The sequence below is a fragment of the Cicer arietinum genome, chromosome 4 (assembly GCF_000331145.2).
Source record: "Cicer arietinum cultivar CDC Frontier isolate Library 1 chromosome 4, Cicar.CDCFrontier_v2.0, whole genome shotgun sequence".
Lineage (NCBI taxonomy): Eukaryota > Viridiplantae > Streptophyta > Magnoliopsida > Fabales > Fabaceae > Cicer > Cicer arietinum.
Genome location: NC_021163.2, coordinates 55359052 through 55372792, shown reverse-complemented (window position 1 = coordinate 55372792; position 13741 = coordinate 55359052). Strand labels below are relative to the sequence as shown.

General features: G+C 33.7%; 1 protein-coding gene across 1 annotated transcript; it reads right to left on the bottom strand.

The window, feature by feature from the left end:
* Positions 1–1840: 1840 nt before the first annotated feature.
* On the bottom strand, positions 1841–5861 carry LOC101488524 (uncharacterized). The gene is made up of 6 exons (XM_004498201.4): positions 5437–5861; positions 3810–3927; positions 3357–3691; positions 3129–3260; positions 2642–2740; positions 1841–2561 (listed from the first exon to the last, which is right to left on the bottom strand). Exons 1-6 carry the CDS (start codon positions 5808–5810, stop codon positions 2072–2074), a joined length of 1548 nt encoding a protein of 515 aa, XP_004498258.2. The 5' UTR covers positions 5811–5861; the 3' UTR covers positions 1841–2071.
* Positions 5862–13741: the final 7880 nt, after the last annotated feature.

Genomic DNA, 13741 nt, shown 5'->3' with positions numbered 1-13741 from the left:
TTTTGAAGTCATATGAATATGAATCATTAATTGTACTTTATATACTGTACACGTGTTAACTTGTAAAACATAATTATGGTTTAGGAGTACAATGCCTTTCATATAAAAAATGGGATTTTATCTTAAAGTTGTTGAATGATATTTTGTCCTTCAAATTCATTTTTAAATATGCATTTTATTAGGCAAATTCATTATAAAAATACTTAGTGTAGAGACTCTAATTTGACTGATAAGAACTTTGGGTCTAATTTTTATACTTTAATATAATTATTAAAGTTGTATATCTTTGATGGACTTTTATTTACTCCTTGTTTAGTATGTAAGAAACATTGTTCTCTTTATTATGAAAAGAAAAATTATTGATGGATATCCATCCACCTAATATACATTTAGAGAGATAAATAAATAAAGAGAGTGATGTGATAGATATGATATGTCAGTGATTTAATAAAAAAAAAGAGATAAAGATAAAATAAAGTGTTGAATAAATATACGAAAATAATAGGTATACACGTATTATATCTACATTACTAACAAGATTATATATAATAATCTTATAAGATCTTACCTTTTGCCTTTTCTTTTTTGTGTTTTCTGAACTTATTTCAAGTGAAATTAACGCTCTTGGAAAACTTTGGATTACCATGGAGGGTTAAGACCAAAATTAAATAGAGAAATCTTGTTTATGTATAAAATTTTTATTCAAGTTTAGATCACGACTATTCTTACCAAGTCATTACACTAATCAGTTATTATCATTGTCCCCTTTTTTTTTAGAAAAAAACAAATCTTCGTTCCTTTTTATTAGTCATTTCTATCATTTTCAAATTAATTACAAAAAACAAGTAGTGTATTTAACATATTTATTTTATGATTGTTTTGATGTATTGATGCCTCAAACTATGAATATTTTTATCTTTTAAGATAAATTTGTAGTATTAATAATGTGAAATAAATCTAATAATTTGAAATGAGGCTGGATTGTTGTTGAATTTTCTGTTTGATGATTGTGCTGTAATTAGTTGCATTATAAAATGATAGTACTTGAAAGGATTCATTCATGACTCATGAGTGATTCCATGTTAGATAACCGATGTTGCAATTAAGCTTTAACACCAGCTGAAACATGTTTATCACTTGTGAAAGAGAGATGTGAGGAAGAAGTAGATGCAACACATTTCAGAAAATAGTAGGATCTTTGAGGTACTTGTGCCACACAAGGCCTCATCTAGTATTATTGGGCTAAAAGTAAATTCATGGAAAAACCTCAAACATCTATCTGCTACCTGCTAAGAGAGTCCTGTGATATATATGGGAGATACTTGATTATGGAATTTTATTACCCAATCAAAAGAGTGGAATTGAAGAAAAATTGTATGGTTGTTCTGATTCAGGTTGGTGTGGAGACAAAAAGTGATCGAAGAAGCACTACAAAATGTGTGTATGCTTGGTTCAACACCAATCTCTTACCAGTAGTGAAAATGTCTCATGAGAAGCTGAATACATCGCAACATCATAAGTAAACACTTTTTTTTTAGTATCATAAATAAACATATAGAAACTAGGTTCTGCTTTCTAAGGGACCGGGTGAACGAAGGAAGATTGTTTTTGGAATACTGCAGGATAAATTTTAAAGTTGCATGGCTAAACCATTGAGCAGTGAAACATTCAAGGATTTCAGGAGCAAACTAGGAGTTATGTATTATCCAATCTGAACTAAGAATTAAGAGGGGTGTGTTGAGAATTGGTTAATTTAGTATACATATTTTTGAGAAAGTTAGAAGTAAGTTGAATAAATTGTTATGTTAGTTTGTGTAGTCTACCCGATATGGGATGTGTGTACACTTGGTAAACCATATGAAACAGTATCTATTAAGTGTTGAATCATTATAAAATTTTGTCAAAATACCCAAATTTTACAAGACTTCAATGCAGCCTATCCTCACAACTCAACACAATATGAAAAGCCTTACAAGTATTTTACATGTATTGATTCGACTATTGGCCATAAAATTCAATGTTTCATATAATAAATAAATAAAGTATGGTCAAAATCTCTCTTACTGGAATTCTACTTTGCATTCTTACCCTTTCCAAACCATTCGGCCATCTCTTCATCGTCGGAACTCAGGTTATCAGAAGAACTAAACTCGTCATCGGTATCACTTTGCCATGAATGCTTTCTGCACTGATTTGGCAGCTCGTTCTTACAAGCTTCTCCTCTTTGTGCTTTAGGCATACCAGTCTTACCTCCAGCAATAGGAAAATCTAAAATTTCCGAAGTTTCATTTGAGTTCTCTAAGTACTTGTGATTTTCAATTCCATCTTCTACAAATCTCCATATATGTGAATCTCTGTTCCTGCTCTTTCTTTCGGATGCCATTGGCAATTCTTTGTTACTATCAAAGCGATATCCTGCAAAAGTTGGTTTGCTATTCTCATGGTGGTTTTTATATTCTCCATGAGGTTGAAGGGAAGAGTTTGAAGCATTTGACGTCTTAGGTCTTCTATGATCACATTTCAGGCAAACCATGTTTCTTCTGAAATTTATGTAGTTACACCTACACAAACAATGTTTCAATTTCAGTAAAGAGTAAAACAAAATAATTAAAGTAACTGAAACAAAATATTAAGAACTTACGAATCGCATTCCCATTCCCCTGGATTAATGTGACGGTTTGAAGGCCCCTCTTTGCATTGCAAACATCTTGTATTCCTTGCAAAATTGAGGAAGTTGCATCTGCAGATATCAAATCAATAGTGTTACTTTGAAATTAAGGCCCGTTTGTTACAAATTATAAAAAAAAAAAGTGAATTTGGTATTCGGTAATTCAAATATTACTTATAGAGATTTAAAAAAAAAAAAATTATTGTGTTTGTTTAGCAATGAAAATCACTTTTTTTTAAAAAAAAAAATCCATAGAAAATAATGATTTTTAAGTGAAGCTACTAAAACCAACTTCTCATTTGAAGCAATTATTAAGTTCTCATTATTGTTTTAAAAATCTGTAAGAAAACAGATAAAACTCCTTTTTTTTTTAAATGAGATATTTTACTTCTAAAAAAGCTATAACAAATAGTCTATTAATACTAGTTAGATTAAGCTACATGATATGAACAGCCATTACTTGTTGCATATCCAATCTCCCTTCTTCAAAGGCAAATGATTGTTGTCCTCCTGCAATTGCTTAATTTTCTCCTCACAGAAACTGTCACAGTGCAAGCACTTGATATTTCTGGCGAAGTTGTGGAAATCACATCTAGCAATGAATTCGAAACGAAAACGTAAACAACTGTACGAGAAAATAATGCAATTTTTTTACAATGACTGATTACTAGAATGAATTAAAGCCTACTTGGGGCAAATCCAGTCGCCTTGCTTCATCGGAACGCCTTTTTTGCCCTTAACTTGTGGATTGGGATGAACTTCTTGGACATCAACCTTTGTGGTGTCTGGAAAGTTATGATTTTTGTCTTCAGTACTGCACTCTACTATCTTTTTTAGCAGTCTTCTCACAGATTCTTTTACCATTTTATTTATAGACGGTTTGTTCTCTACTGAACCAATAATTGGGTCAAGCCCATAAGTCATAATAATACGCATAACATCCACCGTTCTTCCACCTTCGTCTTCACGTGCTTTCACGAATGCCCTTTCACAGTTCCCCCTTAAATTGCACGAGCTGCACACCTGGTTGAAACACCAGAGAATTGAAGGTAAGGAAAAAAAGAGTTTGCATGTAAAGCCAAAATTGCAAACTATACAATAAACCGAAGTAAATGACAGTAGAAATACGGTCATCACCAACATTTCCCTCATCCATGCCGACATGCGCTCTCAGACGCTTTCCTGAGTTGACCACTTTCCTATCTAAGCTTGGACATCCAAACGTTACAATAACTCCTATATCTTTTCGAGACAAAAACCTGGCAGGAAAAAGTCATTTGGAAAATTACTTTTGAGCAAATTATGTTTACCTTGCAACAAGAAGAAATGAAAATAAAATTGTTGCACAAGTTACCATTTCCAAATCAGCATTAATTATTCTTTTAAGAAAAACAGAGAGAAAAACATCATCGACATAACTGTATAAGCAAGAAATTGTCATTAATCCTTAAATACCAAGCCTTCTTTTCTCTAGCAAGTACAATGTTATGATTGTGATTAATATCTACAGCTATGTAATCTAAAATATTATGCCATGATCAATGACATATAGAAAGGTTAGAAAAATCACACTGTTTTATTTCCTCGTGATTGGAATAAACATTTTAAGATGTAGCAGCTCTGACTCCTTTTATAGTTTTCTGCATTTGATATTAAAATGTTTTGCACAAAATGTCTATAGCATTGAACATGGAAAAGAAAGATATATCTGAAATGAAACAAACTATGCTCATGTCCATGTGGATGGTGTTCATAATCTTGAAGTATTTCTATCCTCAATCAATCAATTCACATATGTTTGTCTCTTTCTTTTTTCACAATCAAACTCAAAAGCATCAAGTATGTGATGTGCTTTTCCACACGCAACAGCTATTACTCTAATATCAACATCCTTTCTAAACTTACCTTTTACACATTCCCATTTTTCCATCTTTTTTATTATTTTAGGGAATAGAAACCCAGCGTACGCAAAGAAGATATTTCCTCACTGCCTTAACAATTAGCAAGTTTGTCTGGAACACATGTTCTTCCCCCTTTATACCCACAAAGCTAAACAAGGGTAAATTCTGAACTAAAAGTCAAAGTTCTAGTACCACTCAATTCAATGAACTACAAATAATATGCAGCCAACAAGTTCAGAGACGATTTTTTTAATGAATTGAGTGTAGTGATAACATTGGATGTTCTTTCTGTACCCAAATTCCGGCACTTCCGATAACAACAAAAATCAACAGACAAAACCAGTAATAAAACATATCCTTCCACGCTACAGTTCTTTCAATCAGCTCATCCAATCCAAACTTAGGGCTTGTTTGAGTTGACTTATTTGAACTTATCAATTGGCATAAACACTTGTGAGATTGCTTAGGGAGAGTATATGGAAACAACTTATGGCGTGTTCATAAGATGTTCAGTTTATTTCCATAAGCTCTACATGATAGTTTATGAAAACAGCTTATAACTTTTATGAAAATTGTTTGACTTTATTTTATCTAGCTTATACATAAACACTTATATGATAAGCTCCTAATTAAACTTTTTATCCAAACAGGGCCCAAGTGATTGTGAATTGAAACAAGACAACCAGTCAATTACACTATCAACCTCACATAGTTCTAAACACAAACACCTTGTCTACATAACTAAATGTCACATTCAAAACCAACCCTTTCACAAACAAAACAAACCAACGATCCGTTCTCACTTCTCTCACCATTATAATCAACAAAAAAATCCAAATAATGTAAAAAGAACTCATTTTGATTTACCTTAAAAGATGAGAATGGTCTCTACCAAAATTGAGGCAAGCAGTTCTAATAAGATTACATTCTTTTGAACCCAAATGAGGATTCAGAAATGGGTTGCCCTCTGCATTGAAGTGACCCTTTTTGATCAAACATTCCATCAAATCTACCCATTCGGACCAAGGATGAGAAATCTGAAACTCGGGGTTTTGTTGTTGTTGTTGAGTGTTCGATTTCCATTCATGTACTTGGTTTTGGTTTGGATTGAGAAGGGTGTGAAAGAGTGATGTGAGGAAAGTTTTTCCATGGAAAATTGTTGTTGGGTTGTAGTGAAAGTGAAAGTGATGATAGCTTTTCAAAGTGTTTCTCATCATTGTAAGTATTGTTTTTCGGTTCATGCGAGATAGCTATATTCAATGGCTTCAGCTACGTTTCATGTTTTATGTTTTTTATTTTATTTTATTTTTTTTACGAAATGCCGTTAAATATAATTCTCGATTTTATGAATTTCTATTAGTTATTTATAAAATTAGAAACCATTTCTCTTGTGAATGTGAAAAATAGTTAAGATTGTCTATTGTGAAATTAATGGATGCGTGTATAAATTGATTAACTTTAATATGTGAAAATCTTAGTATTTTTGAACTATCTATTTTCTTTCTTAATTTATTCTCTCTCTTTGTCGATTATTGGAAATGAATATCTTTTCCTTGATCTGTTTTTCAAATTTTCTTTGTAATTTTTCCTTTCAACAAAAAAAGAATACAATTATATATTTATTATCTTTGTCAAGTAGTATGTATCCCTTGCTATTTATAAGAAATTTTAGATTATTAAATAACATGTATTATTATTGGGTCATGCTTATTTAAGAGAAAAAACAAAGAAAAAAGTTATTTTGATCTTCACTTTCTTTTTAATTCCTCCAAAATGGACAAGGACAAAAATAGGTTTAATCCTCTTAAAGCTTAATCAAATAAATGTTATTTAAAATATTATCCCCTCTTCTTCCCTTATCTCAAAATTCATCAAACCGCACCCTTAGGTTAGTTGTTGTAGTAGTCACGTTTGTAAGGTTATTGCAATTATTTGGAATACTTATATTACACATTTTTTAAATAGGTTAGGTGTGCATTTAATTAGTCTCACTATTAAATTTTAAAAAAATTCATAGAGTACATGAATTAACTACACAAACAAATTTTTTTGACGTAAAGCCTTACATTCATAGGAATAATTATTTTTAACCGTTTTAACAATTTCAATTTAAAACGACGGATTTAACATGCATAGGAATAAAAAAAAGTTGTTTATTCTAGAAAGTTTAAAAAAAAATTATTCAAATCTCTGTTTTTAACTTAAGATTTTACACTCGAAGATACCAAATTTTAAAAATAACTTAATGTATTTTTGGTCTTATCTATTTATTTTGGATAATCCTGATTCCTATGTATTTTAAATTACTCAATTTTGACCTTTAGTCAACTAATTTTGAATTATGATGTGAATGTGGCAGCTTATTGCTCACGTGACAATAAATACGTATAACCGACGCGGCAGTAGAGTGTTGACAAAGTGTTTATTGTGACAAAATAAAGTTGGTGCAAGGGTTTAAGTGTCTTTGTTTTGAAGTCATGAGACTAATTCTAGAGAAAATTCAAACAACAATTCTAGAACCACAAAAGCTTCATAGAATAATGAGTGAATATGTAAATTAATATATGAAATTGTAAATATCGGTCAAATTAGTATTTGAATTTTGTAAATTGATAAATATATTTTTTAAATTATAAAATATCAATCAAAATAATTTTTATATAAATTTTTATTATGTATTTTGATGTGATATTGTAATTGAATATGTGATTTAGTTTAATTGATCCCATATAACGTCATATTCTTGATGAACAAAGTTGCCGATAAAAATTTGTTACTTCAAAAATAAATATGGGAGTAATTGTAATTGTGTATGGATAGATTAGTCCCTGAAATATTTAAATTTCATTGAAAAATTAATTCACGTTGTAATGACATTAATATAAGATTAATGTTAAAGAGTAAAATATTCAATTAATATATCATATCATAATCTTTAAAGATAAAAGTTTAAATATTGACAATTTTGATTACTATTTAAAATTTCATGAGTGTGTTTGTTAATTTACTAAATTTAGGGATTAATTTGAATGACCAAAATTGGAACCAAAAATATGAAAACCCTAAAATGAAGATGAAAAAGAAGAAGGGAAAAGTGTTTGTTTGAAAATCATAATTTTAACCTTTATACGTTAAGTCAAACATTTTAATCAAACTAATTTAACATGTAAACTTTATTTAATAATTTTTACTAAGCACATACAAAAACGATTAAACTGACTAACGAAACTATAGTTACATGATCAAAATGAAATAAAAATAAATTAAAAAATAAAAATAAAAAATAAATTAAAGAACCAAAAAAGAAATTTTTCCAAAATTGAGCGACATCTTTACAAAGACACAAAGTTACATAATTTAATTAAAATTGGCAAATTTACAAGATGCACATAGATTTGCAAAGCAAACCTATTTATCACAAACAATAAATCAAACTATATAACTTCAATTTTAACAAAAAACTATAATTTAAATTTAATTACCAAAAAATATATGAAAAATCATAGTGAGATACTAGTAGCTAGCTACATAATCAATGAGCATAAAAAATTATTAGAAGTGTGAATAAGTAAGATCACAAGCTAACTTGTATTATATAAGCAAATATTAAACTATGTTGGTGGTTGCCACCACATCCTACCGGAACTGATTTGTGTATTATTGATAGTGATGAGCAATACACATGATTATGTTTTATAAATGTTATTCAAGATATCATTTTATACATATATAGTCACATTTTGATATACGTTGCTAAATATTAAATATGTAATTATGCCATGTGGTTGTCATATATAGTGAGAACATGCACTACGTACAAGAAAAATTGTTTATTGAGATATAGAGGCGGTTCAAAGATGGTGCATATGAGGCAATCTTACTCATGTCATTCATGATCTCAATATTCCTTGGATGCCTATGTGTGAAAGGAGAAAATAAATGATTTAATTTTTTAAAAAAAAGCTTATCTCAAAATGCATGAGTAATATAAACACTTAAAGTTGTTTAATGAATTATTCATGCATTTCACTTAATTAATATTTGACGAGTTTGATTAATTTAAAAAATTTAAATTATGATCCACACATGAAATATTTATTAAAACCTCATCTTAAAAGTCATCTATTGTCACATCACACGTGTGTATGATGGGAAATTCAACAACAAATATAATAACAACTCTAACAGAGCAATATGCAGCGGATAATCAATTTCCCAAACTTGCAAGAATCTGTGAGGAGCAATCAACAAATAATCACAGCAACTAAAATCACCAATCACAAATGACACAATAATTTTTAACGTGAAAAACCTTCTCAATGTGAGAAGTAAACAACCACGGGACCAAGCCAGTAATAGAGCTCCACTATGATCAAAATATGGGTACAAGAGAGTTTCTAATATGGCACAAATTCGTGCTCAGTAACCAGCCAAAAACAGCAAGGTAACCAACACAACAATCAGCCAACACAATGAGAAAACAAACATGAAATTGAGAACAAAGTTCAGCAAAAAAAACCAGAAAAACTGCTGCTGTCCGAGTCCAATATCTCCCACCTCAGACCTCTGATCGACGATCCAAACGGTCAGAATGCAGTACCACGAGTCACGAACCTGCTGTCCAAATTTCAGCCCGATCCGACGGTGAACGAAGGGGATATCGCGAATCTAGTGCAGCTGCTCTGTTTTATGCGAAAATATGGTTTGCTCTTCCTCTCTCACTTTTCTCTTTGCATCTCTCTCTGAATTCAGCTCTTACACGCCCACTAATCTGACCTCTCTCCACTTGGTTAAGTGAGACACATGGACTTGCACATATTGGGCCTTTCTCCACATAGGAAGGGAGCCCAAAACCCAACATATCTCCCCCTCACAACTATGTGGAGGTGACCGCCAAACCGGCGATCTCACAACAAGTTTCAAACTTGCTTCTCGATAATGCCTTGGTCATCATATCAGCACCATTATCATCTGTATGAACCTTGGCCAATTCCAACAACCCAGCATCCAAAACATCACGTATCCAATGATACCTAACATCAATGTGCTTGGACCTAGAATGAAAGGTTGAGTTCTTACCAAGATGAATTGCACTTTGACTATCACAAAATAGCAAATACTTATCTTGAACAAAACCAAGCTCCTGCAAGAATTTCCTCAACCATAACAATTCCTTGCATGCTTCTATAATGGCAATGAACTCTGCCTCAGTAGTGGACAATGCAACACACCTCTGCAATCTGGATTGCCATGCCACAGCTCCCCCTGCAAGCTTAATCAAGTAGCCTGAAGTAGACTTTCTGGAATCAATGTCTCCAGCCATATCAGAATCAGTATATCCCACAAGAGTAGGCTTATCACCTCCAAAACAAAGCCTCAAACTGGTAGTACCACGAAGATACCTCAAAATCCATTTCACAGCATTCCAATGCTCTCTACCTGGATTAGACAGAAATCTACTAACTGTACCAACAGCATGTGCAATATCAGGCCTTGTACACACCATTGCATACATTAAACTACCCACAGCAGATGCATAAGGAACTCGTTGCATATCTGATTTTTCAGCTTCATTGGTAGGACTCTGACTAGTACTCAATTTAAAATGAGTAGCAAGAGGAGTACTTACAGCCTTAGCATATTCCATCTGGAACCTCTGTAACAGTCTTTCAACATAGTGTTCTTGTGACAGCCAAAGTTTCTCTTGTTCCTGTCACGCATGATTCTTATACCAAGAATCTGCTTAGCAGCTCCCATGTCTTTCATGGCAAATGACTCGCCCAATTGCTTCTTCAACCTGTTAATCATGGAAATATTTTTCCCAACAATAAGCATGTCATCAACATACAATAACAAGATAATGAAATCATCATCAGCAAACTTTTTAACAAAGACACAGTGATCAGAAGTAGTCTTCCTGTAGCCTTGCTCACACATAACTGACTCAAACTTCTTGTACCACTGACGCGGGGCCTGCTTCAAACCATATAGACTCTTTCTGAGCCTACACACATAGTCTTCTTTGCCTTTAACAAGAAAACCATCAGGTTGCTTCATGTAAATCTCTTCCTCCAAATCACCATGAAGGAAAGCAGTTTTTACATCCATTTGCTCTACCTCCAAATCAAGAGTAGCAGCCAAACTCAACACAGTTCTAATGGATGACATCTTCACCACAGGAGAAAAAATCTCATTGAAATCAACACCCTTTCTCTGTCTGAAACCTCTCACAACTAATCTGGCTTTATATCTTGGAGATGTAGAATTGCTTTCTTGCTTCACTCTGAAGATCCACCTGTTTTCCAAAGCCTTCTTTCCCTTAGGTAGTTTCACCAAATCAAAAGTGTGATTATCATGCAAAGACTTCATTTCATCTTGCATAGCATCCAACCACTTCTTCTTTTCATCACTCTCCATGGCTTCATCATAACATTCAGGTTCGCCTCCATCAGTCAAGGTAACATAGTCATCAGAAGGATACCTGGTGGATGGTTTCCTCTGCCTAGTAGACCTCCAAACTTGAGCTTGAGGTGGTTCAGGAGCATCACCAAGATCCTCATCTTGTGACATCTCATGTTCTTCTTCAGCATCATCATTAGGAACATCAAAATCATCTCCAAGCTGCTGATCACCAACATCACCATGTTGCTCATCATTCTGAACATTATTTTCAGCAGTATCCAGATCATGTGTAGGCATCCGAACTGGATCAACATCAGACAAACCATTATCAATCTCAGGTGTAGTCTTCTCCATCTTATCAATGTCTTCAATGGTTTGGTCTTCCATGAACTTCACATCACGGCTTCTAACAGCTTTCTTCTCAACTGGATCAAACAGCTTGTAGCCAAATTCATCCTGACCATAACCGATAAAGATGCACTGTCTTGTCTTCCCATCCAACTTGGATCTCTCATCCTTTGGAACATGCACATATGCTTTGCAACCGAAGACACGCAAATGATCATACCTGACATTCTTGCCAAACCAAATCTTGTCTGGCACCTCAGCATTCAAAGCACCTGCAGGACTCAGATTAATAACATGCACTGCCATGTACAATGCTTCACCCCAGAAATGCTTAGGCAACTTTGCTTCAGAAAGCATACACCTAACTCTTTCAATCAACGTCCTGTTCATTCTCTCTGCTAAACCATTCAGCTGAGGGGTTTTAGGAGGAGTCTTTTCATGTCTGATACCGTGCTGCTTGCAATAAACATCAAATGGTCCACAATACTCACCACCATTGTCAGTACGAATGCATTTCAACTTCTTGCCTGACTGTCTCTCCACCATAACATGGAACTCTTTGAATTTCTCCAGAACTTGGTCTTTTGTCTTCAAAGCATAGACCCAAAGCTTTCTGGAACAATCATCAATAAAAGTAACAAAGTAAAGTGCACCACTAATTGACTTTACCTTCAACGGGCCACAAACATCAGAATGCACCAATTCAAGCAACTCTGACTTCCTTGAGGAAGGATGTTTCTTGAAGGATACTCTAGTCTGCTTACCAGCCATGCAATGAGAACATTTCTCCAACTCTGCACTCTTTAATCCCGGAAGTACATCCTTTTTAGCTAAACAATTCAGCCCCTTTTCACTGATATGACTAAGCCTGCGGTGCCACAAAGAAGCCTCCATATCCATGGCATTCACACTGTCTTTAGCAACCAATGCTTTAGTCCAATACAGTTTATTAATTTTCTCCCCTCTGGCCACAACTAAGTTACCTCTGGTGAGTTTCCATTTTCCTGAACCAAAGTGATTATCATAACCACCATCATCAAGCATCTGCACAGAGATCAAATTAAAGCGAACATCTGGAGCATGTTTGACTCCTCTAAGCAACAACTGCACTCCCATGTTGGTCTGCAAACAAACATCACCAATACCAACTACCTTGGACACACCATCATTACCCATCTTCAACACTCCAAAGTCACCAGAAGTGTAAGATGTGAAGAACTCCTTCCTTGGTGTAACATGCAGTGTAGCACCACTATCAATAATCCACATGCTCTCATCTGATACAAGATTGACTGAGTCATAGTCACGGAGAATAATCAGATCATCACAAGTAGCAGTAGTAACACGGTCATCATCATCATGATTCTTATCTCTCTGCTTACTGTTATTGTTTTTGCTCTCCCTTTTCCATATGAAACAGTTCCTCTGTATGTGCCCCATTTTGTGACAATAATTGCACTCCACATTCTTGTGTCTGGACTTGGACTTACTTCTGTTGTTCTCTCTACTCGCACTTCTGTTATTCTGTCTATTCCCTTTCGGTTCCTTTCTTTGACTTCGGCCCCTGTTCTCAGTGACAAGTACCTCGGAATGAGATGAAGTACCTTGTGCCTTCCTTCTCATCTCCTCATTAAGAACACTTCCCTTTACACTTTGCAAAGAGACAACACCATCAGAAGCTGAGTTTGTAATTGAAACCCGAAAAGTTTCCCAAGAATCTGGTAGAGTATTCAGTAGCCATAGTCCCAACACTTCATCATCAAATTTGATACCCATACCTGACAATTGATCTAGGAGCCCTTGAAAATCATTTAAATGATCTGAAATAGAAGTCCCCTCCTTGTACCTCAAATTCATCAAGGAGTTCAACAAATACAACTTATTATTCCCTGATTTAGAAGCATACAAAGATTCAATCTTCTTCCACAAGGATCTTGCATGTTCCTCATTAGCAATGTGATTATAAACATTGTCTTCTACATATTGCCGAATAAAACCACAGACCTGCTGATGTTCAAAGCTCCAATCCTCATCAGTCTTGGATTCTGGCTTCTCAGTAGCAAACACAGGAAGATGCAAATTCTTCACAAATAACAGATCCTTCATTTTTCCCTTCCATAAGTGATAATTAGTGCCATTCAAACAAATCATTCTATTTGTATTTGCCTCCATCATTCAAACAAGTCAAACAGCCCCTTAACCAAAGAGCTCTGATGCCACTCTGATGGGAAATTCAACAACAAATATAATAACAACTCTAACAGAGCAATATGCAGCGGATAATCAATTTCCCAAACTTGCAAGAATCTGTGAGGAGCAATCAACAAATAATCACAGCAACTAAAATCACCAATCACAAATGACACAATAATTTTTAACGTGGAAAAACCTTCTCAATGTGAGAAGTAAACAACCACGGGAC

Excerpts from the sequence above, each read along its gene's own strand:
- LOC101488524 (XM_004498201.4), bottom strand. The coding sequence starts at position 5,810 with ATGAACCGAAAAACAATACTTACAATGATGAGAAACACTTTGAAAAGC. Across the intron at positions 3,692-3,809 it reads TCGGCATGGATGAGGGAAAT|GTGTGCAGCTCGTGCAATTT; the intron begins GTTGGTGATGAC and ends TGTTTCAACCAG. Across the intron at positions 3,261-3,356 it reads GGCGACTGGATTTGCCCCAA|ATGTGATTTCCACAACTTCG; the intron begins GTAGGCTTTAAT and ends ATTCATTGCTAG.